Source organism: Nyctereutes procyonoides, unplaced genomic scaffold (assembly GCF_905146905.1).
Source record: "Nyctereutes procyonoides isolate TBG_1078 unplaced genomic scaffold, NYPRO_anot_genome, whole genome shotgun sequence".
NCBI lineage: Eukaryota > Metazoa > Chordata > Mammalia > Carnivora > Canidae > Nyctereutes > Nyctereutes procyonoides.
The window spans coordinates 72,012,294-72,033,068 of record NW_026575146.1 but is presented as its reverse complement, the minus strand read 5'-3'; the positions used below and the strand labels follow the sequence as shown (position 1 = coordinate 72,033,068).

Sequence of the window (20,775 nt, the reverse complement as noted above, 5' to 3'; positions counted from 1 at the left end):
GAGGGCCTAAAATTCTAGACCTTCAGCAAAAGGGCCTGGGCATCTGCACTTTCGAGGCTAAATGAGGAAAGATGGGTGCTAGTTCTCAGTCAGTAGGCTTCTCTAGGTCCTTGAGCAAGAAGGTGTCTGAGAACCCAAAAGCCAACACCCAGGCGAGTAAATAGTTCCCCCGGCCTGCAGGAATCCCCCCACCTCTGTCTGTGACCACTCTAGCCCTGCAGACCCTCACTCCTGGGTCTGCTGCCTGCAGGCACTAAGAACCCGGCCGCTTGGGTCAGTGGAGTTGGGGTGATTCACGCACCTGCCCGTAAGTCCCTCTGTGGGCGCTGACGACCTCCGTGTCCCCACTGTAGACAGCAGCCAGTGAGAAAGCATGTGTCACCCAGCTGGCACCCGCCCCTGCCCTGGGCTGGGGCGCTGTGGGGAAAGGGGCCTCAAACAATCGGGCTTTGTCCGCCCCCAGCACTCAGTGCCATGCTCCCAGCAGCTCCATTTCTCAACCTCTCTTCCGGGCAGGCGGGCGCCTGCGTCAATAGCTTTCCTTTGTCCCTGTCTGACAGTCCTGCTGCTGTCCTTTGATGGCCCATCCACATCTGCCCGGATATCAGGACGTTTGACCTTCCTGGTTCCCCTGCTCCAAGCCTGCCCACCTCTGCGGTCTCGCTGTCCACCTGTCTTCCTGGCCGTGGTGGGGGTGTCTCCACTCCTCTCTCTCTCTCTCTCTCTCTCTCTCTCTCTTTCTCGTGTTTTCTTGTGTTCTTCTCAGGCTCTACTTGTGTCTCTGTCCCTCTGTCTCTTTCCCTATCTTTTTCTCTGTATCTCTCTCTCTGTCTTTCTCCCAAATCTCTGAGTCTCTGTGGACATTCTCTACATTTTGGTCTGCTTATCCTCCCCTGGCCTCCCCTTCATTTTCAGGAGAGGAGTGTGCCTCTGCTCAGAAGCGAATTAGCTCCCTGGGGAGCTGGGGAGGCTGATGTGGGGGAGCAGTGGGGAAGCCAGTGGGACATGGATGGGTTTCTGATGAGATTCAGCATGTAGGGAGAGACTTGGAAATAAGCAGGAATGCAAGAAAACTTGAGAGTGATTTGGAAGTGTGAAATGGGGGCTCCAGCAGCTCTGGAGGGACCCAGGGGGATTTGAGGAGGTGCTATAAAGTTGGGCCCAGTGTTGGGTGTCAATCAGGAGAAGCAGGGCAAGAAGGTCTGGTGTATGGTGGCCAGGTGTGTGGAGGGAGATGAGGATGGATGTGATGGTTGTGGGGCATGAGGAAAATGCAAGGAAGTCACTGGACAGAAGGACAATTGATATTGGTAATGTCCACCTCAGCACCAGCTCTGGCCTGACACTGGGGGATGCAAATCAGTATTTGGCATTCCACATGCTCTTGGGCTGCTGCCCTGCCCCCAACTCCCCCAGGCCCTTCACACTCACTGCCCTACTGAACTAGGCACCTTCTCAGAACTCACCATCTTCCCAGACACCAGGCTGGGTCTCTTGCAGCCCGGCCCATGACCTCCTTTCTCTGTAGGTCCCCTCCTCTCTGTCCCCATGACCCTAAACGCAACTCAGACCCACTCCTCTCCCACATGACCATCATCCTGGGCTCTTCTCCCTCCTCTGTAGCCCTCACCTGACCTCAGAGGGGTCTTCCCGCACCTGGAGCTGCTTTTCTCTTGCTCATAGCCCTGCCCTGGCTACCCTCTCACCCCTGAGACAAAGTCCCAGCCCCTCAGCCAGCTGTTGGAAGACCTTCAGCATCCGCAGCATCACTGGTCAAAAGAAATATATTGCCAAGTACACATGCACTGTTAAATTTCTAGTAGCCACAATTTTTTTAAATTTTTTTTTTATTTATTCATGATAGTCACACCCACAGAGAGAGAGAGAGAGAGGCAGAGACATAGGCAGAGGGAGAAGCAGGCTCCATGCACCGGGAGCCCGACGTGGGATTCGATCCCGGGTCTCCAGGATCGCGCCCCGGGCCAAAGGCAGGTCCCAAACCGCTGCGCCACCCAGGGATCCCTACAATTTTTTTTAAATAATAAAAAGATGGGATGCCCGGGTGGCTCAGTCAGTCAAGCATCTGACTTGTGATCTCAGCTCAGGTCTTGATCTCAGGGTTGTGAGTTCAAGCTCCATGTTGAGCCTCCATGCTGGGTATGGAGCCTACTTAAAAATAATAATAATAGGGGCACTTGGGTGCCTCAGTGGTTGAGCATCTGCCTTCGGCTCAGGTCGTGATCTTGGGGTCCTGGGATAGAGTCTGCCTCGGGAACCTGCTTCTCCCTCTGCCTGTGTCTCTGCCTCTCTTTCTCTCTGTGTGTGCCTCTCATGAATAAATAAATAAAATCTTTTAAAAATAATAAAAATAGCAAAAAGAGTTAGGAGTTCATTTTAGTATTTCATGTAGCCCAATATATCCAAAATTGCAATGTGAAATTAAAATAAGAACATTTCATTTACTTTTAAATTATTATTATTATTTAAAGATTTTATTTATTAATCTGAAAGAGAGAAAAACACGAGCAGTTAGAACTGCAGAGGGAGAGGGAGAAGCAGGCTCCCCATGGAGCAGGGAGCCTGATGCAGGGCTCGATCCCAGGACTCTGGACTCATCACCTGAGTCACCCAGGCGCCCTAAGATAAGAACATTTTAAAGATAGTTTGTCTTCTTATTTTTTGCATAGTGTTTAGAGCCCGATGTGTCTTCCACTTACAGCACATCTCACTTGGAACTTGCCACATTTCACAAATCAGGAGCCACCATGGTGAGTGGCTACCACATTGCATGCCCCGCTCTGCCCATGGGTCTTGTGCTCCAGCCGTGAAGATTGCTCTCTCTCACCTCTAAGCCTCATCCATGCTATTCCCCCTATTCAAATGCTCTTCTCACCTTCTCCTGACCACAACGTGTCCTTCGAGTCTTTGCTTAGACATTGTCTCCTTCTGGAAGCCTTCCCTTGAACACCATCCAACTTTTTACCCCCTGCAGTTGGGTTAGTCACTCTCTCATCTAGTTTCCCAGAGCAGGTGCATCCCTGAAGTCACCCTGGATCGTGAACATTTAGATCCACATCTGTCTTGGCCACTGAACTGTGAGCTCCTTGAGGGCAGGCACTGAAGCTGACTCACCCCTGTGTGCCCTCACGGGACCTAACCCAGAGGAAGCCTTAGGAAATGTTGACCAAATGACTAAATGTCTTCATTACACCCACTCCCATTTTACGAAAAAGAAAACTGAGACTCAGAGAAGGAAGTTAATTGCTCAACATCCAACACCCAGGAAATGGTGGGACCTTTTGGATTGGAAGTCAGCTTCCAACATGGAGGTGGACATGGCCCATCTTTTGGTGCTCCCACCAGATGTCCCTTAGCACAACAGGTGATTGGAGAGTTTGGGAGGAGTTGAGAACCTGGTAGGAAAAGAAGGATGTGATAGGTGGTGGAGAACTCCACCTCTAAGAACCTCTAAGAGAGAGAATGAAGTCCCCATCTGCAGATATTTGCCAGGGACCTTTAAGGTTTTGCCCTCCTATGTGCCACACATTATTATTTCTGGAATATTTTCCCCAAAATTGACATGTTCCACAAAAGTCTTCAATAAAGAAAATGTATTATAAGAAAACTTTGTGAGGGACGCCTGGTTGCTCAGTGGTTGAGCATCTGTGTTCAGCTCAGGGAATGATCCCAGGATCCTGGGATTGAGTCCCACATAGGGGTCCCTGCAGGGAGCCTGCTTCTCTCTCTGCCTCTCTGTGTCTCTCATAAATAAATAAATGCATAAATAAATAAATAAAATCTTTAGGGATGCCTGGGTGGCTCAGCAGTTGAGCACCTGCCTTTGGCTCAGGGCGTGATCCCAGATTCCCTGGTTCAAGTCCCACATCAGGCTCCTTGCATGGAGCCTGCTTCTCTGCCTGTGTCTCTGCCTCTCTCTGTGTGTCTCTCTCATGAATAAATGAATAAAATCTTTAAAATAAATAAATAAATAATAAATAAAATCTTTAAAAAAGAAAACTTTGTGAGGGGTGCCTGGGTGGCTCAATCAGTAGTGTCTGCTTTCAGCTCAGGTCATGCTTTTGGGGTCTTAGGGTCAAGCCCTGTGTCAGGCTCCCTGCTCAGTGAGAGGAGTCTGGAGTCTGCTTCTCCCTCTCCTTCTGCCCCTCCTCCTGTTCATAATCTCTCTCTCAAATAAATAAATAAAATCTTAATAAAAAGAAAACATTTTGTGAGAGTGTAAGTGGGCAAAAGTACCGGAAATCACAGACAATAAAAACATACGCTCACTGAAGGCTTATCCTGTGTCAGGCAATGTTCTAGCACTTTCTGAGTATTAAATTTATTTAATCCTCATAACAGACTTGGGAAGTAGTTGTTATTTCTCTCACTTCAAGGATGGAGGAAGGGAGATGGGGAAGTAATGTGCAAATAGCTTACAAGCACCTGAACTGGGGCAGAAATCTAAAAATAAGTGCCTTTGATACTATGTTGTGCTGTCTGCCCAAAGAGAAAGGAAGTTATTTTTAAAAATCCAACAAAAGTGCTATCTCAGGGCGCCTGGATGGCTCAGTTGGCTAAGCATCTGACTTTTGGTTTGGGCTCAGGTCATGATCTCAGGATCATCAGCCTCTGTGCTCAGTGGGGAGTTTGCCTGAGATTCTCTCTCCTCTCCCTCTGCCCCTTCTCCTCCCTCAAATAAATAAATAAGTCTTAAAAAAAAAAGAGAGTACTATCTCAAGTCATTGCAAACAAACCCACCTCCAGACTTTATACAGGAACTGCCAAGAGGCAGGGCCAGGTATCTCCAGTCTGACTTAGTACAACTGCAATGTTTCATTCCTTTTTCAAACTTTAGATTGAAAATTGAGGGGGAAGATTGGATTTTCATGGAGATGGGTGGCCAAAAACCCTTAACATACCTGAAGCTTGACACTGATCCAGAGGCACGAGGGCCAGGGGTCTGGACATCTGAGTCTGAGAGGGGAGGTGCTGGAGGCAGGGGTGGCTTAGGTCTGAGGGAGGAGGAGCTGGGGGTCTAGACCTCTGTGTTTTGTACTAGGAAGAGGCTTAGCCTCCTGTGAGCAGGAAGTTGATGGCTGCATGATTTTTGCAATATGGGGAAGGGTGGAGGTGTAAGGGGGGGCAGCGGCTAGGAGAGACTTGCTAGGGAGATGATATGGGGAGAGGAAGGATCTGGAGGACATTAGCTGAGAATTCTAGGGGAGAAACTGGAAAGACAGGCAGGAGGTTGAGCCCTGGGCTGGAGAGGAACCCTCTGTCAGCAGCGTCTGAGGTGTGACTGCCCAGGGAGTCTTTGATGGCAGAAGGCCAAGGGCATGGCCAGACTTTGAGTCACAGGGACTCCTCCCTCCTCCCTTCCAGATGTCCCTGCTTTTTTTGAGAATAGTAGCCCACCAACCCAGATTCCCATCTCCCTCTTCCTCTGGCACACAGGATGCTGGTTGCTCACTCTGGGTGGGCTCCCCTGGGACCCTGGTGTCCTATCTACCTGCCAGCCCTATCTTTTCTGAAAACATCCCTCTTTCCTGATTTTCCATCTTTGAAATACTCAGGAATACTTTCACACCCTTTTTCACTGCCAGTGAAGCAGGCTTATTCTCTCCTCCCTCCATCCTTCCTTATTCCCCTGGACCTTCTCTTCCTCTCTCCAACTCATTTTACAGATAAAGAAAACTGAAATCTGCGAAATGGATAGAAACAGGTCACTAGGGATCCCTGGGTGGCGCAGCGATTTGGCGCCTGCCTTTGGCCCAGGGCGCGATCCTGGAGACCCGGGATCGAATCTCACATCAGGCTCCTGGTGCATGGAGCCTGCTTCTCCCTCTGCCTGTGTCTCTGCCTCTCTCTCTCTCTGTATGACTATCATAAAAAAAAAAAAAAGAAAAGAAAGAAACAGGTCACTAAGCAGGGGACAGGGCCAGGGCTCAAAATCAGATGTCTCTCCCTCTCTTAAGGGTTCCTCCTCTGAAGTCTTAGATCTTCAGAGCTTTTCCACCTTTGTTATAAAGTTACAAAAGTGCACATCTAAAGAAATATAAATGAAAGAGGTACCCATGACTACCACCGCATGCAGTTAGTACATGGCTTTTCATACTTTATTCTGCAAATGTTTCATTTTACACAGCTAGAGTCAAACATATGTTTGTATCTTTCTTTTTTCATGTTCCATCATATAGCACATTCTTGCATAACGTTAACAATTCTGCAAGGTTATTATCCTTAATAGCTTCCTAATATCCTTGTCCCCAAACAAGCCTATTGTTATGTACACAATCTACTAATTTGGGACATGTTCAGTGTTTCCACTGTTTTTCTATGATAAATAATGTGATGAATTCAAACCTTGCTCCACACTTTGGATTTTGTGTGTGTGTGTGTGTGTGTGTGTGTGTGTGAGTAATATCTTCCTCAACTAGAATCACAGAGTGAACAGCAGTAAATAAGGATCTCAATCCACCTTGCCAAACTGCCGAGAGTTCTTCCAAATAGAGGATAAGTGGATGGATTCAGTTCCACTGGTTGAGAGTGCTGGTCTCACTGTGTCTACCAGCACTGAGACTCTTGTGTTTCATGTCAGTTTTAGGTCTTTGCTTACTTGATAGGTTTACACATGTGGCCTATTGTCGAGGCTTTAATATGTCTTTGAGGAAAAGGTAAAGTCAAATTGACTACAGTTCATAACATCCTTATTTCTGTGAATTTCTTGTTGAGGGTATATGGATGGAAAGATGGGAGGTATGCAGAGATTAGCGATGCTTTCTCATGGTCTCTTTTATCCAGTTGGTGTACTTGCAGACTTGGGTATAGACACCTGGGTCATTGGGTTGGCCACAAGGGAAAGTTCCCCAGGACACCAGGCCTTGCAGGGCACCTTTGCACATCAGTGGTCCCCCTGAGTCACCCTGGAGAAGAAAGAGCAGATTAGCTTTAGTTTCAGAGAAACCACCACTGACATGTCCACGGTTTTCAGTTCCCACATCTTTGTTCTGTCCAACCATGGACTTCAATCCTGGTCAATGTGAAGAGACTCATGGTCTCTGAGGACCAATGGGAGAGCAGGAATTAGTGCTATCATGGAGAGAACAACTTGATTCTCTGAAGGCATTGGCTTGAGCCCCAGCCAGTGGGACCAATCACTGGGAAGGGTTGGAGCTTCCAGGGGGTCCGAGCCCCATTTACTTTCTGCCTTTGAGGACCTGCACCATGCCAGAGGAAGAAAGAGTGTTATCTCCAGAGAATGGGTACATGCCCCTTGAGCAAGAAAGGGGGACAGAGTGGCCCTGGAAAGCAGAGGCAGGACCAGTGACATAATTCAAAGACTTTAGTGCAAAATAAATATGTGGCCTCCCTGTTCAAAACTTATTAAGAGATTCAAGATAGCAAAAGAAGTGTGTTAAACCAAGTGTGGGACTCTCCCGACTGTGTGAAGCCCTGTGCCGTTGCACAGTTTGCATACTCATGAAGCCAGCCCTCACTAGGGAACAAGGGGACCCCCTCCACCCATTCTCTAGGACATACATCTCTGTCCCACCCACCCCATCTCTAACACACACCATCTCACTTCCCCTGAAAGCTGAAGGTGCAGATGTGAACAAAGAGAGTGGGGGTACTGAAAGAAGGATGGAGAGAAGAAGGCAGAAGGAAGAAGGGGACAGAGAAGCAGAAATGCAGAGGGTGGGGAAGGAGCAGAGATGGACACAGGTAGAGACAGGGGCAAATAGAGAGAGAGAGATCCTACAGAGAGAGAGAGGAAGACCATGTAATTCAGATACAGAGAGGAGGTTAAAGAGGTGGGGAAGGGGTAATAAAGAGGAAGGGCAGAGATAGTTTCTTCCCAAAATCAGGACTGGGATAAGGTGGAGGGGACATTAGCTCCAGGCACAAAGTCCCAATAATGGCAATAAATAGTATTCTAATGTAGTGCTTGAAAAAAATAAAATTTAGTATGAAAAAGTTCATGATGAGCATGTATCCCAACTTTAGATAAAGACAGCGTCAGTAGAACACTGCGCTGCACCATTACTGTAGCCCAAGGCAAATGAAGAATTCAGTAAGGCTTATGGCTCTTTGTTGAAAATTCTGATACTTTGTTCATCATGGACTTTTTGCATGGGCCTTAATTTTTAAAAATGTTGCATTAGTAGAATATGATTTATCTTAGCACCCACTTGAAGTTTGGGCTTGAAGCCAGTGCCTTACTCACCTTCTGCCTGTCCCAACCCCATCTTTCCCACTGCCATTCTGCCCCATTGCCAGGGCCGTGCTGCCTCCTGGGCTCCCACTACTGCCCCAGGCAGAGGACAGGGTAGAGAGAGCTTAGGAGAACAGGACTTGGAGGTGAGATGGGGTACAAGGCAATGCTCAGCAACAGGGTCAGGTGCACAGACACTGGTTGGAGGGAAAGACAGGGGTACTCAGTTGGGGATGGGTGGAATCTCACATTGCAGGCGTTGGTCTTGGAGTTGGGGATGCCAGCACACAACATGGATTTTCCCAGAAGGTCCTTGTAAACCTTCTTGCAGTCCTGGGAGGAGATGAGCTTGACATCCGTGCACATGAGCTTTGATGGAAAGGTCACTGGTGGGGAGAAGGGTGGTCAGTCAGAGGCCTGGGCCTGCGGCCCCCTGAGTGCTGATGAAGAGAGGAAAAGCCTTGAACCCCTAAGGAAGAGGGGGCTGGAGGCTCTCAAGTCATGAAATGGGGTCTGATTCTCGGACTCCTGGTTTCCAGGGGCTGAGGGAGGAGTCGGGAGCCAGGGCTCTTGGGTCCTGGAGGCAGCTCACCATCGGGGCTGGTGGTGGTACCCCAGCCAGAAACGGTGCATGTGGTCCCAGGGGGTTCACAGCGAGAGGGAAGGTTGACTTTCTTCACTCTCGATGATAACCTGGCTTGTTTACTTAGCTTCACAAGCATGAGGTCATTAACGTGGGTCTGAGTGGAATAGCCAGGGTGGCGGAATGACCTTGTGGCCCGGATCTTCTGGGCTCTCTTATCACTCAGCTGATCGCTGCCCATGTGCACGTTGTATTCACTGGGGGAAGAGCATGACACTCAGAGAGAAACGCTATGATTGGGAGAAAGGACAGGGACTCCAGGGAGGGGGACAGAGTCCCAGAGAGGGGGGAACAGAGACCAGAGAGAGAGGGGACAGAGACCCCGAAAGAGAGCTGCAGTGTCCCTGCCACATACCTCATCATGCAGTGGGCGGCAGTGAGCACCCACTGCTCATTGAGCAGCACACCTCCACAGTGGAGTTGAGTGCCCTTGAGCAGGGCCACCTGCCAGGGGTGGGAGCCTCTTGTACATGGGACTCCTTCAATAATCTTCTCTCCACTCTTGTCACCTTGGGCTGGATAGAGAGACAGAGAGGAAAACATGGGTAACAAGCATTAAGGGAGCTGAAGAAGAAGTCGATGGATTTAGAGGGAAAGATGGAAAGAGAGAGAGACTGAGAAATGCAGAGGCAGAAACAGGGAACAGTGCAGAGAAAGCAGGACATGGAGGTGAAGAGAGATGGAGGGAGCCTGCTCATAAACCGGGGAAGAACATCTTGTCTGGAGGCAAGCTGATAGGAGCAACACTGAGTGCTGGAGATGGCCCGGAGGGCACAGAGACCCCAGGAGTCAGAAAGAAGCAGGAAGATAGGGAGCAGGAGGTACAAGAGTCTTGTCCTCCATGGGAGGAAGCTGCTGCAGGAGGAAGGTCCTGACCCAGGAAGTCCTTGGAGAATGGGGGCTCTGGCAAGGGTCAGTGGAGACAGTGGAAGGCCCCAGGGTGAGGTCAGATCTCCCAGTCCAGCCCTCACCTTCTTGTCCAGCAGATCCCAGGACTAAGGACAGTAGTAGGATCTGCAGGGGCAAGAGAAGGGATCCTGCCATGGTGGCCACTCTGAGCCTCTCCCGGGGCTGCCAGGCAGAGCAAGGGTCTCTTCTGCTGAGCTGGGAAGGACAAAGAGTTCGAGAAACAGGAGTCCAAGCCCCCAGATTCCTCCAGCACACCCAGGGATCTGGGCCCCAGCCCTTCCTACTTCAGACCCAAGGAGCCCAAATCCCAGCTCCTCCCCAACTCATACCCAGGAGGCCAAGCCTCCAAACCTCCCTTCCCCTTGGGACCCAGGAATCTAGTTCCCATCCCTCCTCATCAGCAAGTCTAGATCCTCGGTTCCTTTTTTTCCCTAACAGATCCCAAATTCCAGACCTCCAACCCCTTATCTCTCAGAACCAGGATTCTAAGCACCCCCTCCCCTTAGAAGCAGGAGTCAGCTGTCCAGCCAGCCTCATCCCCTACCCGAAATGAGGCCTCTTCTCACCTCCGGAGGGTCTGATGAGATCTCGGCTTCAGTCTCGTTGGGATACTAACGTGTCCAGCCCTGTGCAGGGCGGCCCTCTTATACCACCTCCACCCCCGCGCCCGCCCCCAGGGCCCTGGGGTGCAGGCGGAGCCGGCTCTGGGACGCCCCCATCCTGTGTTCGCACTTATCTCAAGCCCCGAGGCCCCTAAAGCAATTGGCCGCACTCAATTCTTTCTCCACCCTCCCTCTCCAGGCCAGGGTCGGGCGGTACCCAGCTAGTTCGCCCCGCCCATTCTGGCCCTAAATCCTGGGTGGCTCCTGCAGGAGAGACCAGGTGTTGGCTCTGAGGGGGGCGGCTGGAGCAGGAGTCAAGGAACTGCCCAGCTCAGGGAATAGCCTCCTCTGGGGCCATTTTCTTGTCCTCATTCTAATTCTGACCAGCTTGTGGAAATTTGTCCAGGCTAGATCCTGATGATGTCTTTGAACCTGAACCCACTCCCAGCCCTGATACAGGGATATAAATTAAAAAGAGAGTGCTTTCTCTAATCCCACTCTACTAAATGCTCACTGTTACCAATTCAGCCAGAGTTCTCATATTATACACAGATTTCTATCATATTATGTATTTGTAACAAAATACTCTGTACTTAAGCATTATGTGATATAACTTCTTTTTTCCTCTGTAAAATACCTTGAACAATTTTTCCTCTTAGTATATTTAGATAATTTCCTTCTCCTTCCTGAGGGTTGCATAGTACTCTATTCTGTGGTTGAACCATGATTTACATAATGCGTTTCAAATTTGGTGTATATTTGGATAGTTTTCATTGTAATAATGCAGGAATGAACTTCTTTGTACATTCATCTTTGCTCCTGTGTTCGTTAAAATATTCACTGAGCATCTACTCTGCCAGAAACTGTTTTGCTCCTGAGGACACAGTGGTCAACAAAGTAGACAAAAATTCCTTCACAAAGGCTCTCTTAGTGAGTGAAGACAATGAATACACAAATAAGTACATAAAATATATTGTCTGTTAGGTGGTGGTAAGTGCCATGGAGAATAATAAAAGTGGAAAGAGGGATAGGGAGTTATTGGTTCCCTCCACTCTCAGAGATCCCTGGGATTATTATACTCTGGAACGATGATTGGAAAGGCTCCACGTGAAGGTGACATTTGAGCAAAATCTTGAAGGATGTGATGAATGGATCCATGTAGCTACTTGTTGGTTGTGGGTTCCAGGCAGAGCAAATGAGGAGGTGAATTAGGCAAGGGGTGTGACTAGAATTTTCAGGGAAAGACAGGGAAGACATTTTGAGTGGAGCTGAATGAGCAAGAGAGACAAGATCAGGCTGTGAGATTAGATCCATAACAGGACTCAAATGATATAGAATCTTGAAGACCAATGTAGGACTTTGGCTTTCACTTTGAGTAAAATGTGACATTGTCTGATTTTTACTTGAAGGCAAATTCCTAAAAGTGGAATTAACCTAACTTCTAAATCAGACCTCCAAAATGTAATTGGTCCTTCAGCTATCAGCCCAAATCTTATCTCAAAGCTGACCCTAGTCAGTTCTACCTTTGTCCCCTAATATGACCCATAATAGGCATTATTGTTACCTACCCAAGCATTCACTCTTTCTGCCTTTCTATGAGCACCCTGATTTCTCTTGGATAATCTTTTGTCCTTATCATGACTATAAGCTTTACTGCACCAAATGTGAAACCTTTATTCTGCTTGCCAGTGACTGGTATAGAAATGGACATGAGGGGCAGCCCAGGTGGCTCAGCGGTTTAGCGCCACCTTCACGCCAGGGTGTGATCCTGGAGACCCGGGATCGAGCCCCACGTCGGGCTCCCTGCATGGAGATGGAGTCTGCTTCTCCCTCTGCCTGTGTCTCTGCCTCTCTCTCTCTCTCTCTCTCTCTCTCTCTCTCTCTGTGTGTGTGTGTGTGTGTGTCTCATGAATAAATAAAAATCTTAAAAAAAAAGGAAATGGACATGAGAGGCCATTCTGGCCAATAAGGAGAGAGAGGAAGATCATTGGGTCACTTCTGGGGAACACTCTTGTCTTGTTTTCAAAAGACACCTGAAGAGCTCTCTTTTATTCTGCCAGATGATGTCCCAGATATAAATTGTGGAACTGTGGCAGCCCTCCTGGAACCATGGAGCAAAGTGGCTGATAGGTCACGCCAGAACAGTGAGGAAGGCCAAACAGAGAGATGGAGATAACTGGGGTCTTTGGTAATGTATTTGAGCCAGTGAATTAACCAACTATGGTGCCTCTTCATCTTGTGACTTCTTCAGGTTTCCTACGTGATTTGGAGTGTTTGGTTCCTAGAGCCAAAATCTTCCTTACTCAGATTTCTTTTTTTCTTTTTTTTAAAAAATTATTTATTTATGATAGTCATACAGAGAGAGAGAGAGAGAGAGGCAGAGACATAGGCAGAGGGAGAAGCAGGCTTCATGCACCGGGAGCCCGACGTGGGATTCGATCCCGGGTCTCCAGGATCGCACCCTGGGCCAAAGGCAGGCACCAAACCATTGCGCCACCCAGGGATCCCCCCTTACTCAGATTTCAACATTAAATTCAAATCTGATCCTAAACCATGAACCCAAACCCAATTCTTTTTTTTTTTTTAAGATTTTACTCATTTGACTGTGAGAGAGAGAGAGAGAGAGAGAGAGAGAGAGGGAGAGAGAGAGAACACAAGCAGGGGGAGGGGCAGGCAGAGGGAGAGAGAGAAACTGGCTCCCTGCTCAGCAGAGAGTCTAATGTGGGACTCCATCCCAGGGCTCTGGGACCATGACCCAAGCTGAAGGCAGACACCTAACCGTTTAATCAATTGAGCCACCCAGGTGCCCCTCCTAACTTGAATCTGTCTCTTGAAGCCACAGTAACCAACAAATCACTCCTGCCTCCAATCCAACTAGAGAAGTACTCTTTCCAGCCCTCCTCCCACAGTCTTTCCGATCCAATCCGTTATACACTTAAGAAATACATATTGAACACCAGCTATATACCAAGCTGAGCTAGACGCTGAGGATACAGTGGTGCACAGACCTGGACAGAGTCCCTTCTCTCAAAGAGCTAATAGTCTGGTGTAAAAGAAATATAACTAATTCATAAACAAATGTAAAATTACAAGTATAATGTGTGCTCTTAAGGATAGGCGCTGGGAATTATGAAAACACTTCCTAGAGATTTTGACCCAGGAAGTGGCAATAAGTTAAGAGTTGAAAAAGCAGTAAACATTAACTAGAATAAAATTGGAGGAGACTGGAGAGCACATCATTTAGAGGAAACTGCATGTGCAAAGATCCTGGAATGGGGATTATGGATGGAGCTCAGGGACCGGGGGTTGGTTGGAACCAGTCATGGTGAGTTTGACTTTATCCCGTGGATGATTGTGAACCACTTAGACTCTAGTCAGAAGAATGACATAACAAGATTTGTATTTGCAAAATATGACTCTAGCTGCTATATGAAGGATGGATTTTAAGGGGATGTGGACCCATAGGAAGACCATTGCTACGGTCCAGATGAGAGATGATAGTAACTTAGATAAGGTCATTTAGAAGGTGGAAATGGCAGTAAGTGGATGGATTCAATATGTGCTTAGGAAAGAGAATCAACAGAACTTGGGGCTGGATTAAATGGAGGATGTGGTGAGGGAGTCAGATGTTAAGACTTCAAGGTCTCAGGACGCCTGGGTGGCTCAGCAGTTGGGTGCCTGCCTTCAGCTCGGGGCATGATCCCACGGTCCAGGATCGAGTTCTGCATCGGGCTCCTTGCAGGGATCCTGATTCTCCCTCTGCCTGTGTCTCTGCCTCTCTCTCTCTTTGTCTCTCATGAAAAAAATAAATAAAAACCTAAAAAAAAAAAAAAAGACTTCAGCGTCTCTTGCTCAATGGATGGTGGTGCCATTCATTGAGAAGGTCTGGTCTGATATGATCAAGTGCTCATACGAAGGTGAGAAAGACCTCAGTCCCTGGCTTCAAGCATAATTCTAACTCCAGTTATCACTGTGACACTGTTCTCAACACCAATCTTGACACAAACCTGAATCTTAACATGAAACCTCAACTCATACCCAAATTCATACCCTCAACTATGCTTTAACCCTTGTTCAATTCTAATTTATACCTCAACTTGGAACCTAGTTTCTGACAAGTCCTTGATTCCAAATGCCAACTTGAGGTATGACTCACACCTCAACCAACCTTAAACTTTGACCCAAACCCTGAATCCCTAACCATAAACCAAACTTAATGTTGACCAAAACTGAATGTCACCATAGTCTCAGTCCCAAGTCTGAACCATACACAACTCAAACTATAGTGTTCATCTCAAACTGTAGTAATTTTCTCTGACATCCTCCCTATGAACTCATCCCAACTCGCATCAATCCTAACACTCTTACTCCAAATCTAGCCCTATCTTGCCTCCAACCCATTTTTTTTTAAGATTTTATTTATTTAGGGATCCCTGGGTGGCGCAGCGGTTTGGCGCCTGCCTTTGGCCCAGGGCGCGATCCTGGAGACCTGGGATCCAATCCCACATCGGGCTCCCGGTGCATGGAGCCCGCTTCTCCCTCTGCCTGTGTCTCTGCCTCTCTCTCCCTCTCTCTGTGACTATCATAAATAAATAAAAAATTAAAAAAAAGATTTTATTTATTTATTCATGAGAGACACACACACACACACACAGAGAGAGAGAGAGAGAGAGAGAGAGAGAGGCAGAGACACAGGCAGAGGGAGAAGCAGGCTCCATGCAGGGAGCCCGATGTGGGACTCGATCCCGGGACTCCAGGAACACGCCCTGGGCCGAAGACAAACGCTAAACCACTGAGCCACTCAGGGATCCCTTCCAACCCAATTTCTACTTGAAATTCCATATTCACTTCCATGTTGGACTCTTTCCCTATCCCATCTTCATTTTCCCAACTCCACACACCACCTTGACCCTTTGTTTCACACAAACTATAAAATAAAAGTCTACCGACTGACACCATACTAACATTAACCCCATACCGACTAAATTCAAGTAAGTCCCCAAAATTTCTGAGACACTCTCATCAAATCCAAAATGAGACCACAGAACTTGGACTTCTGACCCCACCAAGTCCACAGGAGGACTCTGGCCTTGAGAGGTGTCAACTTTCCTGACTTGGGCTCCCAAATCAAGTAGGGGTAGACCCCAGGCCACTTGACCTCATAGCCCTGTGAGTCAGTAATCTGTATCTTTCCCTCCCAGCCTCCTTAGGAGAGGAATTTTGGCAAGACTTCCAATTTATTATCTCCTGCCCAAATCTTTATCCCTGGATTCTTTCTTCAGCCCCCTGCCTCATCAGCATTCTGTCAGAAAGAGGAAGGGAACTATGCTCCTCCGGAGCCCTGATGCTCATTCTTACAACCCCAGAACTTCTCCTCTGCTGTGCTCTGCGTATCTGTTTTTCTGTGTTCTTAATTATTTAATCTGATTTTGTTGCTAAACACTGGTCTTCATGAGCAGAAAGAATGAGTCTGGTGTTCATTGGTGTTTTCTTTAACACCCAGCCCAGACCAGGGAACGTAGGGAGGTACTTAAATAAATACTAGTTTGCAAACCACTGTCATTCACAGATTTGCCAACTCTAGACTCAGTCTTTCCTTGATCCCTGCACCAATCAGCCATGGGGTGTGAGAGAAAGAACTTGGCCTCACAAGTCAGACCAATCCAGGTGTGAATCCTAATTGCTTGCCCTGTGATTTCAGGTAATTGACTTAATTTTTCTGAGGCTCACTTTGCCCATCTTTATTTCTTTAAAAAGATTTTATTTATTTATTCATGAGAACACACAGAGAGAGAGAGAGGCAGAGAGAGAAGCAGGCTCCATGCAGGGAGCCCGACATGGGACTCAACCCTGGGTCTCCAGGGTCACGCCCTGGGCTGAAGACGGCGCTAAACCGCTGAGCCACCCAGGCTGCCCTTTGCCCATCTTTAAAGTGGGGGAGTGAAAAATTTACTTCTTGGGCAGCCCGAGTGGTTCAGTGGTTTAGTGCCGACTTCAGCCCAGGGCCTGATCCTGGGGACCCGGGATCGAGTACCGCATCAGGCTCCCTACATGGAGCCTGCTTTTCCCCCTACCTTTCTCTCTCTGTGTGTGTATCTCGTGAATAAATAAAATAAAATCTTAAGAAAATAAAAAAAATAAAAATTTACTTCTTAAAGTAAATGGGAGAATAATATAAAATTATGAAAAGAAAGGGGATGTGCATATAATATTAGCTCCCTTACCCCATCATCCCGAATGACACAGCTTCCATTTCTTGTATACGTACTGTGTGATGTGTCAGGCGTTTCTCAGAACTCATCTCTATTCTTCACATGAGTCTGAGTGAGGACTGTCTTCCCCATTATATAGATGAAGGTTATAAAATGGAGGTTTAAAAGAGGTTTGATTACTGGAGCAAAGTCATATAGCTAAGGAGTCGGAAGAGGCAGAATTCAGATGCTGACTATAGCCCATGGTATCACGGTTATACAGATTCCCACTCTCAGAAGAAAAGTTTCCTGAGACCCTGTCACACACCCTTGAAGTCTCATATAGCTCAGAATGGACTTGGAACCCTATGGGTCTATTAATGATACACACACCCACATTGGTGAGACCACCAAAATCCCAGCCCTCCTGTTCTCTTTGGGTTATCACCAGCACCTGTTCTGAAGTCCCACACAGATACCCAGCCTCATACCTCCCTCGCCCTCAAACCTGTGTCCTGAACCTTTGCTTGATGACTCATCCTCCAGCTCATGATCACACCTGAGAATTGGCATCTGGTTATCCTGCCAGCTGTGCCTTGCCCTGAGGGATCCTGGACACTGTGACCCTGGAACCTCCTGACTCAGCCCCTTGGGTTCTGAAGGCCCATTGTTTCTGACTTCCCACTTCTTCTGGGAAGCTCCTCTTTCATTTCACATAGCTCTGGTGAAAATGTCAATCATAGTTTTCCAAACCCTCCCATCTACACACCCAACCACTGGGATGGATGCATGACCCAGGCCAAGCCAACAAGAACTTTCTTTGCTTCCTTCCTAACAACAAGGATTGAGCCAAGGAGTGGGTTCAGTTCAAACTGAACTAATCAGAGTTCTTCCCTGGGAGTAATATTAAGATGCCAGGAGAATGGAGATCTTTGTTTCTGCTGTATTTGCTTAATTAGGTGTGTCAGTAGCTGCTATGTTCCCTCCATCTGAAAAAAAAATCCATCTATAGAGGCTAGAATGAGATCCACAGGAGATGGAAAGAAATTAAGCAGAGATGAGAAACAACTAACTCGCCCCAGAAAGAAAAACAGAGGCAGAGAGAAGTAAGCAGAGTGACAGAGAAAGTGTCACACACACACACACACACACACACAGAGAGAGAGAGAGAGAGAGAGAGACTAAGAGCAGAGCATGTGTGAGAGAGCTGATTGGCTTAAGTCACCATTTCAAGTACTTGAAACTCTGGTACCTGTGTCACATCCTCTGACATCATGAACCATCCCCATAGCCTTCCTAGCCACCTAAGCCAACCATTCACTCTTGTACATAAGTGCTCTTGTACATAAGTTCTAACTGGGACTCTGGCATTGCTATCCAAAATCTCCCTAAGTGGATCTTTCCAGCTTTTGTCCATGCCTGGTGTTCCAATTTCCTCCCAGACTCCACAGTCCACCATCCTACTCATGAATTTCTGGTTGACCCTGGACAAGTCTCTTCCCCGTCTTGATCTCAGCCATGCCCCTCCTTAATACTATAAATCAATCTTCAAATGTTCTCTGGTTTTGTTTCATTGAGGACATTTAAATATCACCTGGATATCAGGTCATATTAAGGAATTAGTACTATCTCTATAAGGTGTGATAATGTAAGGTGCTTATGTTTTAAAATAATCTATATTTTATAGCTGGAGTTGGCAAACATTCCTCAAAAAGAGCCAAATAGTGTTTAGTTTAGGCTTTGCAGATCATGAGATAAAATTGAGGACTTTATGTAGGTACTTTTAACAAGAGGGAAAACTGGAAAATAAATTTCTAATTTTAATTGATGAAATCCAAAATATAGTAATAATCATTTGTTACCATTTTTTGTCATACAGGTCTATTAATGAGTAAAATGGAATTCTTTTTGAGGGATAATATTTTCTTAAATAGAGCTTGATGCTCCCTGTCATCAAATCAAGTAATAAAGTCTATTTTTAGCTCTTGGGATTTAGCCAATTGGCTTCAGTTTGCCATACCCTGTTTTATTTTTTTTTTATTTTTTGTTAAGATTTATTTATTCATGGGAGACACACACAGAGAGAGAGAGGCAGAGAGAGAGAGAAAGAGAGAGAGGCAGACACACAGGCAGAGGGAGAAGCAGGCTCACCAAAAGGAGCCGGATGCGCGACTCCATCCCCGACCCCAGGATCATGCCCTGAGCCAAAGGCAGACACTCAACCGCTAAGCCACCCAGGCGTCCTACCATACCCTGTTTTAGAAACATATAACAAAATATTTAAGAACAATATGATGGTCAGCATTCTTTTCAAAATATTCCGTCATTAGGGAAGTGTGTAGTATAGGTGAAAGCAATGATTTTGACTGAGTTGGATGGTGGTATACCAGCATTCCTATAGCATTTTACAAATGCTTAAAATTGTTCATAATAAAAAATTCTAAAAGAATCTTTATTTTTAAAAAATATTTTATTTATTCATGAGAGACACAGAGTGAGAGGCAGAGATATAGGCAGAGGGAGAAGCAGGCTCCCTGTGGAGAGCCTAATGCAGGACTGGATCCCAGGACCCCAGGATCACAACCGGAGCCAAAGGCAGATGGTCAACCACTGAACCACCCGGTGCCCCTAAAATAATTCTTTAGACTGAGATGATCCTTGAGTATCACCTCCAGAAATGCATCCCTGGCTCCAGGAATTTACTATCAGTCATGAAAGACTTCCTCAGGATTTCTCGTAATCTAGAGGAGGAGGGTTCACAGAGGAGGGAGGTTGATGCAAGCGAGAAGCATCCCACACACCCACAGGGTTGGTGGAGAACTGCCCCATCCAACTGCTGGGACCGAGAGCCATCCCCTGTCGGAAAGCCAACTACCCACTGATTGGATGGGATGGTCACCTGACCAGAATGCAGCCAAACCATTGGCCATTCAGTAGCCTATCATGTGGCTGGCTGAAGGAGGAAAGTTGACCTGGACCAATTGGATTCTCTTGCATAAGAATATAATCTGGGAAATTCTGGAACTGTGAAGCTGTTGGTGGTAGATGAAGGTGAAGTTCAGAGGTTGTGAAGTAAGAAGAGAGACTGGAGCAGTGCATGAGGGAGCCAACACTATGAAAATGCAGAAGCAAGGGTGCCTGGGTGGCTGAGTCAACTAACCATCTACCTTTAGCTCAGGTCATGATCTCAGGGTCTTGGGATGAGCCCTACACATGGCTCCCTGCTCAGGAGGCAATCTGCTTGTTCCTCTCCCTCTGCCCTTCCCCTACTTGTGTGTGCTCTTTCTCTCTCAGATAAATAAATGAAATCTTTAAAAAGAAAAGAAAAGAAAATTCAGCAGCATGAAGAAGAGAAAGCAAGAGTTAAAATGTTGGTAGCAAGAAAGGAATGAATGAGTTAAAATGTTGGTAGCAAGAAAGGAATGAAAAAAAAAGAAAGGAATGAAACATAGGTGAAGAGAGATGAGATAGAGGGGAGCCAGTGCCCATCCTGTTGCAGTTTACAATAACCACCTCCTCCACACACATCTTTCCCAAGACAACTTACATTGAGCCTCTACTCTAATGAAAACTCCCCCAAATCTCTTTTCCTGTGCACTTAAGTATGGACACCTGCAATGAAGTGACTCATTTCCTTCTACCACAGCAGTAAAGCTCTAAGCAGTGAGAAAGATCTGTTTCTCCCAAGGAAAAAGGATCTGTCTCTAAGAGTTTTGGGGGCTGTCAATATTCTATTTCTTCATCTGGGTGGTGGTTCCATGGGTGCATGTTTAAGCTGTTCAAGTATTTCCTGCACCCTACTTTACATATCTTATAGTGGGGGAGGGGAACTCTCCTCTCAAAGCTTAGGAACACTTTAGCTAGGATGCCTGGCTGGCTCAGTGGTTGAGCATCTACCTTCGGCTCAGGGCGTGATCTTGAGGTCCTGGGTTTGAGTCTTGTATCAGGCTCCATGCAGGGAGCCTGCTTCTCCCTCTGCCTATGTCTCTGCCTCTGTGTGTGTATGTTTGTTTCTCATGAATAAATAAATGAAGTCTTAAAAAAAAAAAAGAAACGTTTGAGCTGCTCAGAAAAATTAAACAGAAGTTCTTTCAAATCTGTCTTTTGCAGGCCAGCCCATTGGATATTTGGAAATCCTTGCGCGGGGCAGCCCAGGTGGCTCAGCGGTTTAGCGCCTGCCTTCAACCCAGGGTGTGATCCTGGAGACCTGGGATCGAG

The 20,775-nt window shown here is 47.0% G+C and overlaps 1 protein-coding gene across 2 annotated transcripts; it reads right to left on the bottom strand.

The window, feature by feature from the left end:
- Positions 1-6,634: 6,634 nt before the first annotated feature.
- Positions 6,635-10,424, bottom strand: KLK7 (kallikrein related peptidase 7). Of its 2 annotated transcripts, none has more exons than XM_055311905.1 (6): positions 10,331-10,424; positions 9,827-9,959; positions 9,211-9,370; positions 8,805-9,052; positions 8,462-8,598; positions 6,635-6,923 (listed from the first exon to the last, which is right to left on the bottom strand). In XM_055311905.1, exons 2-6 carry the CDS (start codon positions 9,897-9,899, stop codon positions 6,768-6,770), a joined length of 774 nt encoding a protein of 257 aa, XP_055167880.1. In that variant the 5' UTR covers positions 9,900-9,959; positions 10,331-10,424; the 3' UTR covers positions 6,635-6,767. The 2 variants fall into 2 exon arrangements, with proteins under 2 accessions (XP_055167880.1, XP_055167879.1); XM_055311904.1 differs by having other exon boundaries at positions 10,309-10,404.
- Between the last annotated feature and the right edge of the window lie 10,351 nt (positions 10,425-20,775).

What these genes read in the sequence shown, in the direction of transcription:
- KLK7 (XM_055311905.1), bottom strand. Translation starts at nt 9,899, where the DNA reads ATGGCAGGATCCCTTCTCTTGCCCCTGCAGATCCTACTACTGTCCTTA. An exon ending in GGGATCTGCTGGACAAGAAG is followed by an intron (nt 9,371 to 9,826) that starts GTGAGGGCTGGA and finishes CTCTCTATCCAG; the next exon opens with CCCAAGGTGACAAGAGTGGA. An exon ending in TACCACCACCAGCCCCGATG is followed by an intron (nt 8,599 to 8,804) that starts GTGAGCTGCCTC and finishes TCTCCCCACCAG; the next exon opens with TGACCTTTCCATCAAAGCTC.